General features: G+C 40.6%; 8 protein-coding genes and 1 long non-coding RNA gene across 10 annotated transcripts; 6 read left to right on the top strand and 3 right to left on the bottom strand.

The window, feature by feature from the left end:
* The first annotated feature begins 846 nt into the window (after positions 1-846).
* On the top strand, positions 847-2,619 carry LOC116931579 (pollen-specific leucine-rich repeat extensin-like protein 1). Of its 2 annotated transcripts, XM_032939176.2 has the most exons (4): positions 847-992; positions 1,108-1,452; positions 1,513-1,599; positions 1,680-2,619. In XM_032939176.2, exons 1-4 carry the CDS (start codon positions 987-989, stop codon positions 2,361-2,363), a joined length of 1,122 nt encoding a protein of 373 aa, XP_032795067.2. In that variant the 5' UTR covers positions 847-986; the 3' UTR covers positions 2,364-2,619. The 2 variants fall into 2 exon arrangements, with proteins under 2 accessions (XP_032795067.2, XP_032795066.2); XM_032939175.2 differs by having other exon boundaries at positions 1,108-1,599.
* Positions 2,620-3,006: 387 nt separating this feature from the next.
* Positions 3,007-3,941, bottom strand: LOC116931594 (cuticle protein 10.9). The gene is made up of 3 exons (XM_032939190.2): positions 3,790-3,941; positions 3,584-3,673; positions 3,007-3,500 (listed from the first exon to the last, which is right to left on the bottom strand). The coding sequence occupies exons 1-3, from the start codon at positions 3,793-3,795 to the stop codon at positions 3,153-3,155; spliced, it is 444 nt and encodes a 147-aa protein (XP_032795081.2). The 5' UTR covers positions 3,796-3,941; the 3' UTR covers positions 3,007-3,152.
* An 875-nt stretch (positions 3,942-4,816) lies between these two features.
* LOC116931588 (cuticle protein 7) lies at positions 4,817-5,784 on the bottom strand. Its single transcript, XM_032939185.2, has 3 exons — positions 5,635-5,784; positions 5,427-5,546; positions 4,817-5,352 (listed from the first exon to the last, which is right to left on the bottom strand). The coding sequence occupies exons 1-3, from the start codon at positions 5,638-5,640 to the stop codon at positions 4,897-4,899; spliced, it is 582 nt and encodes a 193-aa protein (XP_032795076.2). The 5' UTR covers positions 5,641-5,784; the 3' UTR covers positions 4,817-4,896.
* Positions 5,785-6,419: 635 nt separating this feature from the next.
* On the top strand, positions 6,420-9,750 carry LOC116931587 (adhesive plaque matrix protein). Its single transcript, XM_032939184.2, is given in 5 exon segments — positions 6,420-6,570; positions 6,746-6,865; positions 6,940-7,443; positions 9,162-9,215; positions 9,289-9,750. Coding segments are annotated over 5 exon segments (984 nt in total). The 5' UTR covers positions 6,420-6,564; the 3' UTR covers positions 9,589-9,750.
* Positions 9,751-10,470: 720 nt separating this feature from the next.
* Positions 10,471-11,346, top strand: LOC116931598 (larval cuticle protein 65Ag1). The gene is made up of 3 exons (XM_032939195.2): positions 10,471-10,630; positions 10,713-10,817; positions 10,879-11,346. Exons 1-3 carry the CDS (start codon positions 10,622-10,624, stop codon positions 11,176-11,178), a joined length of 414 nt encoding a protein of 137 aa, XP_032795086.1. The 5' UTR covers positions 10,471-10,621; the 3' UTR covers positions 11,179-11,346.
* Positions 11,347-11,956: 610 nt separating this feature from the next.
* Positions 11,957-12,757, top strand: LOC116931602 (pro-resilin). Its single transcript, XM_032939199.2, has 3 exons — positions 11,957-12,087; positions 12,175-12,267; positions 12,335-12,757. The coding sequence occupies exons 1-3, from the start codon at positions 12,079-12,081 to the stop codon at positions 12,611-12,613; spliced, it is 381 nt and encodes a 126-aa protein (XP_032795090.1). The 5' UTR covers positions 11,957-12,078; the 3' UTR covers positions 12,614-12,757.
* A 367-nt stretch (positions 12,758-13,124) lies between these two features.
* On the top strand, positions 13,125-13,926 carry LOC116933899 (pro-resilin). Its single transcript, XM_032941567.2, has 3 exons — positions 13,125-13,277; positions 13,379-13,468; positions 13,542-13,926. The coding sequence occupies exons 1-3, from the start codon at positions 13,272-13,274 to the stop codon at positions 13,815-13,817; spliced, it is 372 nt and encodes a 123-aa protein (XP_032797458.2). The 5' UTR covers positions 13,125-13,271; the 3' UTR covers positions 13,818-13,926.
* A 610-nt stretch (positions 13,927-14,536) lies between these two features.
* On the top strand, positions 14,537-15,366 carry LOC123467042 (pro-resilin-like). Its single transcript, XM_045167110.1, has 3 exons — positions 14,537-14,686; positions 14,761-14,865; positions 14,942-15,366. Exons 1-3 carry the CDS (start codon positions 14,681-14,683, stop codon positions 15,218-15,220), a joined length of 390 nt encoding a protein of 129 aa, XP_045023045.1. The 5' UTR covers positions 14,537-14,680; the 3' UTR covers positions 15,221-15,366.
* On the bottom strand, positions 15,230-16,399 carry LOC123467044. The gene is made up of 2 exons (XR_006641597.1): positions 16,102-16,399; positions 15,230-16,036 (listed from the first exon to the last, which is right to left on the bottom strand). It is a non-coding gene; the product is annotated as an uncharacterized LOC123467044 (long non-coding RNA).
* Positions 16,400-16,884: the final 485 nt, after the last annotated feature.

Here is a 16,884-nt window from a genome sequence, read left to right as displayed (position 1 = left end):
ACAGATCGATAGGGAAAGGTACCGTTGAACCGTCGGTGAAATGTCTAACCGACTTGTGTTGTCTAGCGCCGTTATTTCACGGTGTTATAGGTAACAAAGTTTGCCTTCACGTCTTGTTGGTTTGAAGAAAGTGTCCGAGTAAAGAAACTGGACCAATTTTTAAGCCAACCTCTTCTTTTTGGAAGTACGTAGTGTTAAAAGCAAGCTGAAATCAGGCATTTCATGGTACATCGTCAAGGTTTGAAGAATCCGTAGCTCTCCCGAAAGCGCCGATGGCTATGCGTTCATCGGTACGTAACATCTGACGACCGCACCCAGATCGTCACCTACAAAAATGACAGCTGGCGTGACCTATCAAGGACTAAACGAAACTGCCAGAACAAAACCAACTAATTATTCAATAGGATGAAACTTTTATTGAATGATTTTCTCATCTCTTCGTTACCGAAAGATGAACTGTGTATGGCTATTTCATCCGAGCCACGCGATTTGATGGCACAGTAGGATTGCCCTTTTTAAGTCTTGTTTACTTCATATTCGTATGAATATTCTATTTTAACCTTGGCCACACCCAAAACTATTTGTACATTGAAACAGTTACGTGACAAGGTGAACTTGAATGTTTAAAATAATTGAATAAAGTCAACTATTTGTTCCGCCCCTCTGGCCCTATTAACTGGATCGTCCATAAAGTATTTAGGCTATCATCTCTTCTAGGTTATGTAGGTGAGCCTTGACTGGATTTGCTCTTGAACTAAATAAATCGTCACAACTAAGGTCCACGTATGAATCTCACTGTCTTTTTGTGTACGGTCCTCGTTAGCCATGAATCCTTCCTCATTTCACTTTTTTTCTTTGTGGGGAGCCGGAATTGATCCACGTAGAGAGGACTGACTTCCTAAACCATTTGCTATAAAAGCCTTCGACATCAGAGGAAAAAGACATCAGTTTCTAAACTGTAACAACCAACCCACAGCTCCTCCAACATGAAGGTAAGCCATAACTAAAGTCTATAAGTTGAAGTGTTTTGTTTGTTTTGTTTTTTTCTCTTTTAGTGAGAAGGGAAACAAGTTACAAAGATAATGGTTTACATTTTTGTTGTTCCAGTTCCTCTTTTTGATTGCTGTTTTGGCCGTAGCTGCCGCATACGATTCTCCAAGCTACGAATCCATGAAGTACGAGGCTCCTAAATACGAAGAACCCAAATACGAAGCCCCTAAATATGAGACTCCCAAGTACGAGGCTCCCAAGTACGAGGCTCCCAAGTACGAGGCTCCCAAGTACGAAGCTCCCAAGTACGAGGCTCCCAAGTACGAAGCTCCAAAAACCGAGTCCCCAAAATACGTGGCTCCAAAGTACGAAGAACCCAAATACGAAGCACCTAAATATGAGGCTCCCAAATATGAGGCTCCCAAGTACGAAGCTCCCAAGTACGAAGCTCCAAAGACCGAGGCTCCAAAGTACGAGGAGCCAAAATATGAGGCTCCTAAATACGAGGCTCCCAGGTATGAGGCTCCCAAGTACGAGAGCCCGAAATACGTAGCCCCGAAATACGTGGCCCCAAAGTACGTGACTCCGAAATACGAAGAAGTCAAATACGTGAGTATTTTTTGCCCATGTTTTTCCAGTACCAGCACTTGCATAACAAGGTATTGTTACGTTGATTGTCCCACATTCAGGATTCTCGCCCCTACAAATTCGGTTACAACATCAAGGACGAAGAAACATACTCTGATTTCTCGTTCTCAGAGAAAAGTGACGGCAACGTAGTCAGCGGCTCTTATCGTGTTGTCCTTCCTGACGGACGCACTCAGATCGTCAACTACAGAGCTGACAAGAATGGCAATGTTGCTACCGTTACGTACGAAGGCGAAGCTAAATACCCCGAATTCATCGAACCGGAGTACAAACCCAGCCGTTACGTTGCTCCAGTATACTCCGCACCGGCGTACACGGCTCCATCTTACGTCGCTCCGGAATACAAGACTCCAGCACCCGTTTACTCCGCCCCGGCTCCGACTTACGCTACACCGGAATATAAGGCTCCCGTCACCGCTGCTCCCGCATACAAAGCTCCTGTTTACGCAACTACGGAATACAAGACTGAGGCTCCCACCTACACTACGCCTTCATACAAAGCTCCTGCCTACCCCGCTCCGGTATACGAAACCGCGGCCCCGGAATACAAAGCTCCGGCTTACGTGGCCCCTACTCCAGCCAATGTAGCTCCTGCAGTCACTTACGCAACTCCTGCTGCCACCTATGACGTTCCGGAATACAAGGTGGTCGTTACAGCAGCTCCATCAGCTTATCCTGCTCCGGAATACAAGGCTCCAGATCCCGCTTACGCTCCGGAATACTAGGATTTTCCCTGCCGAATGTGTTCTGCCATATTTTAATTAATTTAAGACCGCGCTCAAATTTATTCAACGACAGGCCGATCGATGTTTCGTGACAGTCTGAGTTGTAATTATGTATAAATACAAGTTGTTCAACAAAAAAATTACGTTACATTCTTTGATTTGATATACAACTACTAGCTACTTTCTACGTGATCCATCAACAGTTGAGCGTGTATAAAAATCCCAATCTTGCAAATGAAGTATTTAATTAATAGAATCGTTTTGTAATCCTTATGGTAATGCGATGCCGAGGTCGATTGCGAAATAAAGCATCGAGTGTCGTAACTAGGCCAAAGAAAGCGAACGTCTGATCTGTGTCAAAGTTCCAAAATCCAAAGATCAACAACATCCAACTAAGGGTGGACACATTTTGTTTTCAATCAGTTCTTCGGTTAAATCAATTTCTTTTTCAAAACTCCCGGCAAAGACTTGATTGAATGCCTTTTAAAGCGCTAATAGCCAGTGGCTCACCTCTATGATGTAATCAGTATTAGTTTAACAGCATTTTTCGCAAGCCATCATGACGGTGCATTTATCCCGTTTTTGGTTCGATCTTCGATGACGTCGAGAATCGATTGATTATTTAAATTTGCGTAAACACCCATTTTCTGTAAGGATTTTTATTTACAGGATTCAATAAATAATCGGCCATGCGAGTTGCATCTTTGAATATAGAAAGGACTATTTAGGACTTTAGCTTTCACTTTCACTTGCCACTAAGTTAAAAGAAAATCAAGTTTAATTTCGGAATTAGATTAAAGGAAAGGCGGGGTAGGTGGGGGTTTTGTAGGCAGGGAAGGAGAGACCTGCGTAAGCGGGGGCATTGTAGACTGGAGACGAGTACACCGGGGTGTAGGGACTAGCTTTAGCATACTTTGGCGGAGTGTATTCGGGGTACTGGGCTTCACCTTCGAATTGAACGTCAGCATTGTATCCCTTATCATCGGCTTTGTACGTAACAGTTTGCTTACGACCGTCGGGCAAATCAACGCGATAAGAGCCGCTGGTCACCTTCCCGTCAGCTTTTTCGGCATGTTCGAAATCAGTGTAGGTTTCCTTATCCTTGACGTCATAACCGAAACTGTACGGCTGGGCGGGCTGGAAATAAAAAATAAAAAAAAAATGTTTGTTCATCCAGTGGAATTGATTGTGTGACGTTAAGTCATCGTTATGAGACTCACGTAAGTCGATTCCTCGTATTTGGGAGCGTATTCAGCGGGCTTGTAGGAATTGGCGGTGGCGACAGCGACCAGAACAGCCAGGACGATCAACTGGTTGGAATATTATGTAAATGAGGAATGTTTGGGGTTTTCATGGGTTTCTACTTTTTTTTTTGTTTTTATTGTTTTTTGTTTATTGGTTCATCAGAAGTAACGGTGATTTTTACCTTCATGTTGGAATGCTTGCGTGCGTTTCTAAGTCACCTAACGGAGTGATGCCTAAAGCCAAGAGTGGTGAACGTTTTTATAGCGAACGTGACTTGATTGCAGACGGCCAGTCTCTGAAAGGGGAGGTGCTTCTGCAAGACTACCTTGGTCGCTAGTGAAAGTGAACGTTGGGCGTAGATAATCAAAATGAGGTGAATAGTAAAAGAAAAAATTCACCAGGTAAAGGTGAAATGGATCTTCGATCTAGCTCAAGTACGTACGTAAGGGCGGAGGCTGACACATCGATGATTTACCGAAGAACGTTGAGATTATAGCTATTCGGAATTCTTGTTTGCTACATAGCAGTGCGTAACAAATGTTCTTTTCTTTTTTCTTTTTGACATGAAGTATTTCACAACGTGTAGTTGGGGCAGTGGAGGAATATTTGGATGACCCTATTAATATCGTACTGCGCGTCAAACTATTCCAGTTTTTATCTTCTTTCAAAGTTACAACTACTATCATGAAAACATGAAAGTATAAATGTTGCGTAGGATTTTTGAATTTGCGAATGGACGCTGTTGAAACACTGTTGAGCGTAAACAAAAGGAAAGGACAGTTGAACATTGGAAAACGACCCCAGGTTTCTAATCTCTCTTGGCAAAAGCGAAATCATTTTAACATTAAGAAAGACAAGCAAATAACTAGTCTATAGCTGTACAGACGCTGTTCCATGTATAAAGATTGAGAGTTGAATTCGTAGAAATAGCCTTGGCATGAAAAATAATTACCTGATTACAACTTTGCCAAAGAGCCCGCAGCCATGTTTTGACATTACTCCATTTCACAGGTAATGTCAGTGGAAAATTTGTTTGCCCAGTTTACGTCAGTTTACAATGTTCGTTGTGGCGTTCCAGTTAACCTGAAATCTCAATTTTCTAATATATAATCTTAGACTTTTTGTTTTTTTTCTTTTCCTCAATTACCGAATTTCTAAACACATAGAGAAAGCACAGACGCGTCCAAAACACATTGACCACCGTTAGATACTTGTGAATAAATTCTTTCTTTATTTCTTATTAAATAATCATGTTGTAAACATTGTGCGTGATTGCCGGTAGGCTAAATTAATATTTGGGGTAGGCAGCAGGGGCTTTGTAGGCCGGAGCTGGGGCGTAAGATTTGTAAGATGGGGCGACGGCGTATCCAGTGGCCTTGGGCGCTGGGGCAGTGTAAGTGGGAGCTTTGTATTCGGGAGCCTTGTAGGCCGGGGCAGAGTAAGCTGGTGCAACGTAAGCAGGAGCTTTGTATTCAGGAGCTTTGTAGGCCGGAGCGGGGTAGGCGGGGGCTTTGTACTGCTGTGTCTCCTTGTATTCAGGATAGCGGGCTTCACCTTCGTATTTGACATCGGCGGTGTATCCGTAGCTGTCAGCCCTGTAGGTGACAATTTGGGTGCGGCCGTCCGGAAGAGCAACGCGGTAAGATCCGGTGACTACGTTGGCTTCGGATTTCTCGGAATGGTCGAAATCGTTGTAGGATTCCTTATCCTGGACGTCATAACCGAAGCTGTAAGGCTGAGGGGCCTGTTCCAATCGTACAGAAAGTTAAATTTCAAACATTTCACTTTGAATTGTTTTGATTGAAGAATTAAACTCACGTAGGTGACTTCCTCGTATTTGGGAGCCTCGTATTTAGGGGCCTCGTATTTGGGCGCGTATTCTGCAGCCTTGTAGGAATCAGCGGCAGCAATGGCGAAGAGGGCAGCGAGAATGAAAAACTGTTTAGAAAAAAATTGTGTTTTGAATTTGACTGTTATAGTTCCAGTTAACAATTTGATCCAATTTCACTTGGGGTGATGTTTTTACCTTCATGTTGGAGTAGTAGAGAGTTGCTTGAAACAGTTGGTAGACTGATGATTTTTATCAAATCCGCCAATGATTTTATACCGAAAAATTCGATAGTGATGACTAATGCGTTAAGGAGGAGTCACTCTTGTATGATTTTACTCTTTAGTGAAAGTAAACAAAATCTTGGGTTGAAACTTGCGAAGGTAATATTAAGAAATCAGATGCGATACACAAATCTCGAGATAAAAATAAAACTAGTCTGACATTTCTGTTGACTCCTTTAGATTCATTATACAAACCGAAATAACTCAAAAGCCCTCCATGCCTCATTGCATAAGATATCACAATTCAAAGAATCGAGTACCCATGTTGATGTGTCGTACTTAACTTCATCAGGAAACTGGTCTTCGGCAACGGGGAAAGGTATATAATCAAAACGAATAACAGAGACTTTCCCTATAAGGTTACAGTCTAAATACAATGGCAAAAACCACTTTCATTGTGCACTAGAATTTCTAACTGATATATCTTATGGCAGGCCAAAAGCATTATGAATTATAGTGAAAGAGAAGGTACACGAAAATTCCATGTATTCCATACTATAACTATTAATCCTGTATTTAAACTGTGATACGACTCTGTCTTATACCTTTGGTTATTTCGTATTGTTTTTTTGTTTTTTTAATTATTATTATTAGAATTTTTTTGTATCCAACTTGATCACCAGTTATGTGTAATACACTATGTTTAGGCGCGTTTTCGGTTACATTCACCGCGTTAACCCCGTTAGACGAATTATACTTTCGCTGATATGAATCTGTATTACACTTGAACCGCCTCCCGCTGTCCATGTCATCGCCGTGTCAAGATTTGTATAAATATCGTTGACGGCTCAACTTGGAGATATCAGTCTTTCAACTGTTTCATTCAACTCACAAGTGCTCCAACATGAAGGTAAAAATGAAAAGTGATGTTTTCCAGTTACAAGTTCATAGAAAAAAATGATTGCCAACATGCATCCTAATGTTTCTAAAGATTCAGTTCACTAATTGTGTTTGTATTATTTGAACAAGACTAGTAACAAGCCAAATCTGTAGACAGTATAACTCACGAATATTCTCCATTGCAGTTCTTCATCCTCGCCGCTGTTTTCGCTGTTGCCGCCGCCAGCTCTTACAAGGCCCCTGAATACGCACCCAGATATGAGGCCCCTAAATACGATGCTCCCAAATACGAGGAAGTCACCTACGTGAGTTAAATTGCTCAATAAAAACAATTAAAAAAGAAATGTTTGAAATTTAACTTTCAATGTACTTGGAACAGGCCCCTCAGCCCTACAGCTTCGGTTATGACGTCCAGGATAAGGAATCCTACAACGATTTCGATCACTCTGAGAAATCGGATGCCAACGTAGTCACCGGATCTTACCGCGTTGCTCTTCCTGACGGCCGCACTCAAATCGTTTCCTACAAGGCTGACAGCTACGGATACACCGCCGATGTCAAGTACGAAGGTGAAGCCCAGTACCCCGAATACAAACCGACTGAGTACAAAGCTGCTGCCTACCCCGCTCCTGCTTACAAGGCCCCTGAATATAAAGCTCCTGCCTACCCCGCACCAGCCTACAAGGCCCCTGAATACAAAGCTCCTGCCTACCCCGCACCAGCCTACAAGGCCCCTGAATACAAAGCTCCTGCCTACACCGCCCCGGCTTACAAGGCCCCAGCTTACGAAGCTCCCGCCTACACTGCTCCCATCTACAGAGCTCCAGCACCAGCCTACAGCACCCCAGTTTACACTGCTCCCGCTGCCTACCCCAAATACTAAGTTTTCTTCCTATTTGCTGTCTGGTATTTGAATGATTATTTAATAAATGAACGAAGAATAAATGATTTAAAAAACAAAATCAATGGCTTGGCTTAAATTTGGAAGCCGATTGGTTTTGTGGCAGACATCTGATCACACGAGTTCATTGAATTCATTGATTTTTGAAAGTTTACAGACAACTTGTTTTTTTTTTCTTTCACTTTCGTTTTCTTAGATAAGACAAGATATCAGTTCACTTAATTAAAGGCACCTTTCCGAGAAAAGTTCCAATCAAAAAAAGAACAATAACTAAAGGGAAATTTTTTTTCATTCTGGTTAGGTTAGACTAGACCATTCTTACATGGACGAAACATAAAAATTCCCGCACTATGGGGAGGCAGCCAATTCAACAAGTACCTGTTTATCACTCATAAAAAATAAAAAAATAAATATTTCCCTTTCGACTAGCTGATATTCCAGAATTGGTAGGTGTGTTTCCTGCAGGTGTATTGGCATAAACAGTTTGGCTCAGCATCGTCTAGATTTCTAAAGCTATCGATTGCATTTCAAGGGCATTGCAATGCTAGGAATGATGTTGCAGTTATTTAACGTTGTCGTAATGAGTAGCACTCAAACGTAGAATACCTTGCTGATTTTAATGAACATGTACGAATGCAGACGGGAGTCAGCAGTCGCTGGTGCAGTTGTTAATTTGGGAAAAATTTACACGAGTTGTAAAAGAAACAGCAGGTACGTACATGCCTCAGGTATTTCGTAACAACCGGGAGTGGGAGGGGTTACCTTTTTTTTTCTTGAATTCTTACCCTTGCCAATTTGCTGGACAAATAATGGGTCAAGTTCAGACAGGTCCAGTATGTTTTGTTTGTTTTTTTTGTTTTTTTGTTTTTCTAAATGATAGAAACTAAGTCACGTTTTTGAACTCCATTTCATTTGGAAAGAATATATTACGACCCATGACAACAAATTTTGACATCATGAATGAAATTGTGTGAGTCTTTTTGAACTAATAAATGCAAAGTTCAACAATTTAGTGACTTTACAACTGGCACAACTTGCACGAAAAATTAAGAGAAATCATCTAGCATTCGTCGATGTTTGACACTCGATAAAGATAACAATGTACTTCATTTGATTCGAAGATTGTCCATGACTTTTCCGGGTTTTAACGAACGGATTTTTTGGCGTTGCTGAAAAAAAAATGTTTGCTGTGAAATAAAAATGTAAAAACAGCGTCGTTAACAACAACAAAATAAATAGCCAAGAGGTATTCCCTATACTGTGTTAACTTCTGAAACTAGAGCATCATTCTTAAATGTTGATTTCAAACTCCACCCTTGTGGACTTGAACTAGATTGAAGGCGAATATTCAAAAGTAGATCATTTCGCACCGCCCTGTTCTATACTGGCCTGATAAATGGCCTTCCTCTCTATTCCCTTTCACTCAATTTAACCATAATTGAGTTAGGACACCTCCCATAGGGTTTGTGTTCCCTGTCACCTTTGCTATAAAACCGTCCAACTTTTACGCTGAAAGGCATCAGTTCTTCAGCTGTTACACAAAAAACAACCATTTCAACATGAAGGTAAAAAAACAAAACAAACACTACTTTAAACTATTCAAAATTATTATTATTTGAATTTCAATATCGTTAAAAATCTTATTTCAGTTCATCATCCTCGTCGCCCTCTTCGCCGTTGCTGCCGCTGATTCGTACAAGGCTGCGGAATACGCCCCCAAGTACGAGGCTCCCAAATACGAGGAAGTCACTTACGTAAGTTGAATTCTTCAATCAAAACAACCGAACCAAAATTGTTAAAATTAAATTTTCGATGCGTTTGGAACAGGCCCCTCAGCCATACAGCTTCGGCTATGACGTCCAGGATAAGGAATCCTACAACGATTTCGACCACTCTGAGAAATCGGATTCCTACGGAGTCACTGGATCTTACCGTGTTGCCTTGCCCGATGGCCGCACCCAAATCGTGACCTACAAGGCTGATAAGGACGGATACACCGCTGATGTTAAATTCGAAGGAGAGGCCAAATACCCCGAATACAAAGAGGCCGAGTACAAACCCGCTGCCTACCCCGCTCCAGCCTACAAGGCTCCCGAATACAAAGCCCCAGCCTACCCCAAATATTAAGATTCCAGCTCTTCTATCCTTACTTCTATCAGCCTAATTTATTGACTATCGAAGAAATGGTTGAGTGTTTCAATGATGTCTGAAAATGGCAATTTCATCTTGACCGTATGCAACATCGTTGACACTTACGAAGTGTAAATAAACCTTCTGATACAACATCAATTTTGAATTGTTTTACTCGCGGCTAATAATCGTACAGTATCCTACCGCTGGGCCACAAGAGAAACGGGATACGTTTATTGGATTCGCTGCAAGTTTTAAGGAAATCAACGAAAGTTATGCGATTTTATTAGGGAAGCTTTATGAAATACGATCGTCAATTCGAGAACTGTTAAACAATAGTAGTTAAAAATAAAAAATACGTGAATGCATGCGTGAAGTTCCGATTGCAAAACATGAAAGTTTGCATGGATCTAGCATACTCTCAGCACTAATGGAAACATAAATGAATCCAATATACAGTTTCTATCAATCTACGACAATAAATAAAATGTTTCTTCTATGCATTTTGAAAATTCGAAAGCAATCGCTGCTTTTGAGACATGTAAATCAGGTGCATCAAGGCCAAAATATGTGATTTCGTATACAGCCCCAAGATATGAATCTAACTCGCGAAATTCTGCAGTCATATCCCAGCTTTAAAGTTCTGTCCTTAACAAAATATTACGACATAAAAGATAAAAGTGGAACAGTAATTACGTGTATATTAGCTAGTGTGTAGAGCTCGAGTTAAGTGACAGGTCAGCGTTGCAATTCGTTCCATATTTGGAGCTTTACTGTTACAGACAATTCGACTGAAATCTACAGAAGACGAATAAGAAATAGACCATTCCATAAAATCGTGTTCTTTACCCACCTCAACGATATCCTTTCTTTCCTAATTCCCTTTCACCCAAAACGTATACCCATATGTGAGGGAAACACCTCCCACAAAATTAGATTCCCTGTCACTTTGGGTATAAAAACAAGGACGGCTATTGTTACAGGTATCAGTTCAGCAACTGTTTCAGCACAACTCCCACCTTCATTCAACATGAACAAGGTAAAAATTCCTCAAACTTTAGCGTCAGCTTTTAAACACCTAAAATAACATTTAGTAACTACAAATATTTGTTGCACTTCAGTTCATCATCCTCGTTGCTCTCTTCGCTGTCGCTGCAGCCGATTCTTACAAGGCCGCCGAATACGCCCCCAAATACGAGACTCCCAAATACGAGGAAGTCACTTACGTAAGTTTGATTTTGAATAATCTCCTAATTAAGTCAACTAAATGTATTGTTTACTTTACAGGCCCCTCAGCCCTACAGCTTCGGCTATGACGTCCAGGATAAGGAATCCTACAACGATTTCGATCACGCTGAGAAATCGGATTCCTACGGAGTCACTGGATCTTACCGTGTTGCCCTGCCCGATGGCCGCACCCAAATCGTGACCTACAAGGCTGATAAGGACGGATACACCGCCGATGTTAAATTCGAAGGAGAGGCCAAATACCCCGAATACAAAGAGGCCGAGTACAAACCCGCTGCCTACCCCGCTCCAGCTTACAAGGCTCCCGAATACAAAGCCCCAGCCTACCCCAAATACTAAGATCCAGCCCTTCTACCGTTTCGTCTTTTAGCCTAATTTATTGACCTTTGAAAAGAGAAAAAAAAAAGTATATGAGTGTTAATTCATAGGAGTTTAAGTGGCAATACCATCTTGGTCACAGACAACATCTTTGGCTCTGCAGAATGTAAATACAACTCTTGACACAAATTTACTTGTTATTCTCAAGTTATACGTAAACAGACCCCAATGATTCGTGTGATATTCAGCTGTCTTGACAGTAACATCAGCAAGACGCTGAAAATATAAGTAAATTTACTGGAAGCTTTAAGCAGCTGTAAGATGCATTCAGCCTGTGATGTTGCCTTAATTATAAGGCAAGTCACGCGGACTATTATGATTAGTTATAAGCTACCTGAAAAAAAGAAAAGGACTATGAGTTCAAGGACTGGTCTGACCTATTAGTTCTAAGCCAAATATAGAAGACAATAGTCAAAAGTTATGATGCATTTTTTGTGTGTGTTTGCTATCACATAAAAGATAGTTCTGTTTGCTACATAAAACGTTGAAAACTTTTCAAAATGGCATCAAGGCAAAACAGTCTACAAACAATGTAAAGAAAGCCACTAGACCTTGCAGGTAAATGATGCAAGTTTGCTGCATACTCGGTACGTTACAGTTAGCCCCTCGAAACAACGTTGAAATTTATATATAGGGAACAAGAACAACAAAAAGACGATTCTATACGATCGTGTTCTTCATTCGCCCTATAGTGATACCTTTTCTTTCGTATTCACTTTCACTGAAGTCATAACCGCAATTGGATAAAACACCTGCCGTAAAATTACATTCTCCGATCACTTCGGGTATATCAAATGAGGATTGTACTGTAAGTGACATCAGTTCCACAACTGCCTTCGCCAACACCCAACCAATTCCAACATGAACAAGGTAAACCCCAAAGCTGTTCATCATCAATTTGAAGCTCTCAATATGACAAACGTTGACCTGTTTCAATTCTAATTTACATTTGTATAGTTGCTCATCCTTGTTGCTGTCTTCGCTGTTGCTGCCGCTGATTCGTACAAGGCTGCGGAATACGCTCCTAAATACGAGGCCCCCGTGACATACGTGAGAAATCATTTGCCACGAGGCCCATCAAATGAAACTTCAATTGAATTATTGCTATTTTCTTCAGGCACCTCAGCCCTACAGCTTTGGTTACGAAGTCCAGGATAAGGAATCCTATAACGATTTCGACCATGCCGAGAAAGCTGACGGCAAGGTAGTTACCGGCTCCTACCGCGTTGCTCTCCCTGACGGCCGCACCCAAATCGTGACCTACAAGGCTGATGAGAACGGGTACACTGCTGATGTCAAATTCGAAGGAGAAGCCAAATACGCCGAATACAAAGCTGCCTCTTACCCCGCCCCTACCTACACTACTCCAGCCTACACCACCACAGCTGAATATTAAAGATGTTTGAATTAGTCTGTGACACCATTAGACGACCAATTATTATTATTTTTTTTTAAGTAATTTTGGATGTTTATGTAATTTAAAAAAGCGAAATGTTCTGGAAATATCATCCAACTTACTAATATAAATTATAATAGCTGATTGTAAATACACGTCATTGTGCAAAGGGTTTCCAAATTTTTTTGGTTGGCGTTGCTGTAAACTGGAAGGCGCGCGTCTGAGGCAGTTATCAGTGAATCCATAAAAAAATTGTCATCCCTGAAGACTTTTCTGGGAAATCACAGCAGGTTAGAAAAACAAAAGCACAACGGACTGGCATTTGCATGAAAGCAGAAAATGAGGAAGGGCGTTATCCTGAAATCCTGTTTCGAACAATGCCCCGAGGAAAGCCTTCCTTCTTTTAAATGCGTAAGTGAAATCTTAAATAAAACAAAAAAACGTGAAACTCTTCTGGATCTGGTATTTTCGCATTTCACTAGCAAATTGACCCCTTGTCAGACAGACTTTCGCCAAGCTGAGCTGTCATTCATCATAGAATGCGCCCTGTTGGTAAGACGCTGGTGTTTGCTTGGTATAAAACGCATTGGTTCACTTGCCAACAAGCGCCAGCAAGTATCGGACCATTGTTACTCAACCAGCGCTCACTAAATCCACCATGAAGGTAAGAAAAATAAACATTAGTGATTTTCTTTTAGTGAAATTTTCCTCACGAGCGCATCAAACATCCCAAGTTTCAAACAATGTTTTAAAAATATTTTATAGCTCATCATCTTAGTTGCTCTGATCGCCTTCGCAGCTGCTGACAACGCCTACAAAACTGGCAAAACATACGAAGACCCGGTTGTAACATACGTAAGTTCTGGCACGCTGTTTATTGTAAGACAAACCGGCAAATGAATGTTTGCTTTTGGTTTTGATTTGCCAGCCGCCAAGACCTTACAGCTTTGGTTATGACGTCAAAGATAAGGATTCCTACGCTGATTTTGTCCACTCGGAGAGCAGCGACGCCAAGGTGACCACCGGTTCTTACCGTGTCGAGCTCCCAGACGGACGCACACAAATCGTTTCGTACAGGGCCGATGATGGTGGATACACTGCCGATGTTAAATACGAAGGCGAAGCTCAGTATCCTGAATACAAGGAGCCTGAGGCTCCAGCTGCTTCTTACCGGGCTCCAGTTGCAAAAACCCAGAATTACTAGGCACCTGTCGTTCTCATATTTGTTCCAAACTGTACCCTGACTCAATTAACATTGTGAATGAAAACATATTCGTTGACAAAAATGTAATAAAAATGTACAAAAACTCAAATTTCGTGTCTCGTTTAGTTAGGTCTATCTATTTTTATTGTGTACGGCTAATGATATAATATTGTATCAGAAATAGTACGAATGTAATTTACATATAATCAAACAGCAAAAAACAATGTTTGAGCTTTTAGCTTGAGCTTACCTTAAATAGTTTAATTAACGTTTCACCTTGTTTTGTGTGCTTTTCATTCTAGCCATCAGTGTGTTGCTGTTTGAAAAGAAACCTAGAAAAAATTGTGTTAGATACACCGTTATACCCGCACGAACGCTTTTAGAAACAGGGTAGTACCCTGTGCAAACACGTTTTCGTTTTTTCTGAAACTCGAAGAACTGAGCGAAGTGTAATCCTAAATCACATGTCCACAACAAACAGCGATGGAAAAAGTTCTAATACTACAAAACTCTCCTTTCTCTTATCTTATTCTTGTTTGCATAATTATTCGGAAAAAAAAACTGCCTGCTTTCGCCACAACTGGATTTTAACAGCAGCAGATATGCATATCGATATCGGGCTATTTGGTTCAATATAATGTTATAATGTCTAGCCATTTTCCTGTTCCATTACGCTAGACTTTGTTGTCATCAACTCACTTTCACTCAATCTCGTGCCGTAAAAAACCAAACAAACACACCACCCAGAAATCTCACCTTCTGTCACCCCAGCCCCCACACCTGGTATATAACAGTATTCAACGGTTGACAAAAATATGTCAGTTCAAAATTGTTTGTCTTAAACAGCTCACACTCTCTTCATCATGAAGGTAAACCAATTCGTGTTTTGTTTTGTTTTAATTTATTGTTGTTCAATGAAATTAATTCTTTTCAATGTTCACAGTTCCTCGTTCTCCTTCTTGCTCTGTTGGCTACTGTGTCCGCCATGCCGGCCAAGACTTACGTCCAGGAAGTGCCCGCATACCAGGCTCCTGTCCAAGTCGCATATGTAAATTCGGTTCTCAATCCATTTCGACGATGGGAATTTGTTCTTCAATTCACGGTGTTATTTCGCTATTTAACAGGTTCCGCAACCATACACCTTTTCGTACATTGTTCAAGATGATGAAACCTACAACGATTACCTTCACACTGAGAAGACGGATGGAAAGGTAACAACCGGCTCTTATCGCGTGGAACTTCCTGACGGCCGGACTCAGATCGTTACCTACAGAGCTGACGAGAACGGATACACAGCTGTTGTTAAATACGAGGGAGTAGCACAGTACCCAGAATATGTCCAAAAAAATACTAATTTTTTTAAATTAGCTATTATTATTTATCTGGTAGATATGAAATATTAAATTTTTTAAAATGAAAAACATATTTAATGAGGACTTTTGTGTTTTTATCGTTTTGTCTGTGAGCTTGCAAAAAAAATTTACTTTTAAGTTCTGGAAACCTATATGTCATTCGTTGCGCATCATAAATACACACTTACACAGCCCCTAAAAATTACAATTTAAATTATGCATTTCTTCCTATTTTATGCTAATTTAGAATGCATAAAAAAAACATCAAACCAAAACATTGAGGTAAAATGATACGCTGTAGCTAGTAGATTGGCATGGCCTGGAGAGAGCTCGGTCTTAACGAAGCTATTTTGGCATGAAATTAAGAGAACAACCTTTTATGGCAAATAAACAGCGTTCCCATTGAAATTGAAATTATATTTTGGTTGATTTAAGATAAAGCACCATTAGTCTGTGAAAGTCGGGAGACCGTATCTCTGTCTGGTCTAGTTTGGTGAAAGTATTTACTACTGGGTATATACGTTCCGATTACGGATCGATGTAAATTTTATGCAGAAAATAGGGAATAGTGAAGAGAAAAGGGTGGATGAGCAGATTCGCAAGTCCGCTTTCTGTCACATTTGCCATTGATTATTTGTACATGCGAAAACATGGGAATGGGATTCGTGAAACCGCCCAAGATGTCAACATACTTTCTCCTAGAAATACCTGTTTTTTTATTTTTGCAGTCCACTTAATGCATGAAATTGCAATATATCATGAAGGGCAAGGAAAGAAACGTCCAAATAGAATTCCTGTTTTTACTTGATGCAGCAGTGTAGCGGATGTAAAAACTATTGCTGCTGTAATCAACGCCATTCTGTCGGTCTATAAGAAAGAAGAGACTTCGTTAAACGTGAGACATAATACTGGTTTAAAAAGGTACAAATTACCGGTAAAATCAATCCTCAGTAATTTCGTAGTTTCTACTAGAACACCAAGGATGCAAAGTCCAACAAGGACTATGAGAAAGCTGATTGTACTCTAGTTTTACCAGTTTCACCTTCTTTATTTCACTTGGATGAGAAATTTAAAAATTAATTCAAAATACCCTGCGCATGACTGGTAGAATATGTTTAGAGTTTTTTTTGTCAAACCATTAAACCATCAGATTAAAAGCTTTAAACTAATCGAATACGGTGTTAGCAAGAGTGGTACTTCCAATCGGATGAGACACTCACGTCTGACCGTTGGGGCCTTCCCAGGATGACTCCGTCGATCAGGCCCTTCTTTTGCGACCTCTTGAGCTGTGCGTTCTTCGCATGCCGGAGAATCAACAATCCCAAATTCGTTTGAAATTCAATAACATATTTTATTTGTTCAACAACTAGTTTTACATGAAAATTAATTCGATATCTATGCAATAAATAGAAAACACGATTGGGGAACAGGTTGGTTCTGCAGAAAAAGAGAAACCATCTGCTACCATCATCCCCAGTTTTCACTTGGAATTCACCTCACTGTTCGTGAGGTCTTGTTTTTCTTTTTGCAATGTTCTTTGCGACATTTCTTTGCGTCATTGACCGCTTAATTAGAACGGGAGTTGGGGAAAGCGATTGACTGTCGCAGTGTCTCCACTGTTTATAATCTTATTTTCATTCAATCACTGGAGAAAGTCTTATAGACCCTATACTGTCTACATAACTTGTAAATTTTACAGTCGGCATAAAATTGCA

Source organism: Daphnia magna, unplaced genomic scaffold (assembly GCF_020631705.1).
Source record: "Daphnia magna isolate NIES unplaced genomic scaffold, ASM2063170v1.1 Dm_contigs139, whole genome shotgun sequence".
NCBI lineage: Eukaryota > Metazoa > Arthropoda > Branchiopoda > Diplostraca > Daphniidae > Daphnia > Daphnia magna.
This window is presented reverse-complemented; position numbering and strand designations above follow the sequence as displayed.

Coding starts and splice junctions, on each gene's coding strand:
- LOC116931588 (XM_032939185.2), bottom strand. Junction 5,353..5,426: donor AATACGAGGAAGTCACCTAC/GTGAGTTTAATT, acceptor CGATTGGAACAG/GCCCCTCAGCCTTACAGCTT.
- LOC123467042 (XM_045167110.1), top strand. Junction 14,866..14,941: donor CTCCTGTCCAAGTCGCATAT/GTAAATTCGGTT, acceptor GCTATTTAACAG/GTTCCGCAACCATACACCTT.
- LOC116931579 (XM_032939175.2), top strand. Junction 1,600..1,679: donor AATACGAAGAAGTCAAATAC/GTGAGTATTTTT, acceptor TCCCACATTCAG/GATTCTCGCCCCTACAAATT.
- LOC116933899 (XM_032941567.2), top strand. Junction 13,469..13,541: donor AAGACCCGGTTGTAACATAC/GTAAGTTCTGGC, acceptor TTGATTTGCCAG/CCGCCAAGACCTTACAGCTT.
- LOC116931594 (XM_032939190.2), bottom strand. Junction 3,501..3,583: donor AATACGAGGAATCGACTTAC/GTGAGTCTCATA, acceptor TTTTATTTCCAG/CCCGCCCAGCCGTACAGTTT.
- LOC116931602 (XM_032939199.2), top strand. Junction 12,268..12,334: donor ACGAGGCCCCCGTGACATAC/GTGAGAAATCAT, acceptor TATTTTCTTCAG/GCACCTCAGCCCTACAGCTT.
- LOC116931598 (XM_032939195.2), top strand. Junction 10,818..10,878: donor AATACGAGGAAGTCACTTAC/GTAAGTTTGATT, acceptor TTTACTTTACAG/GCCCCTCAGCCCTACAGCTT.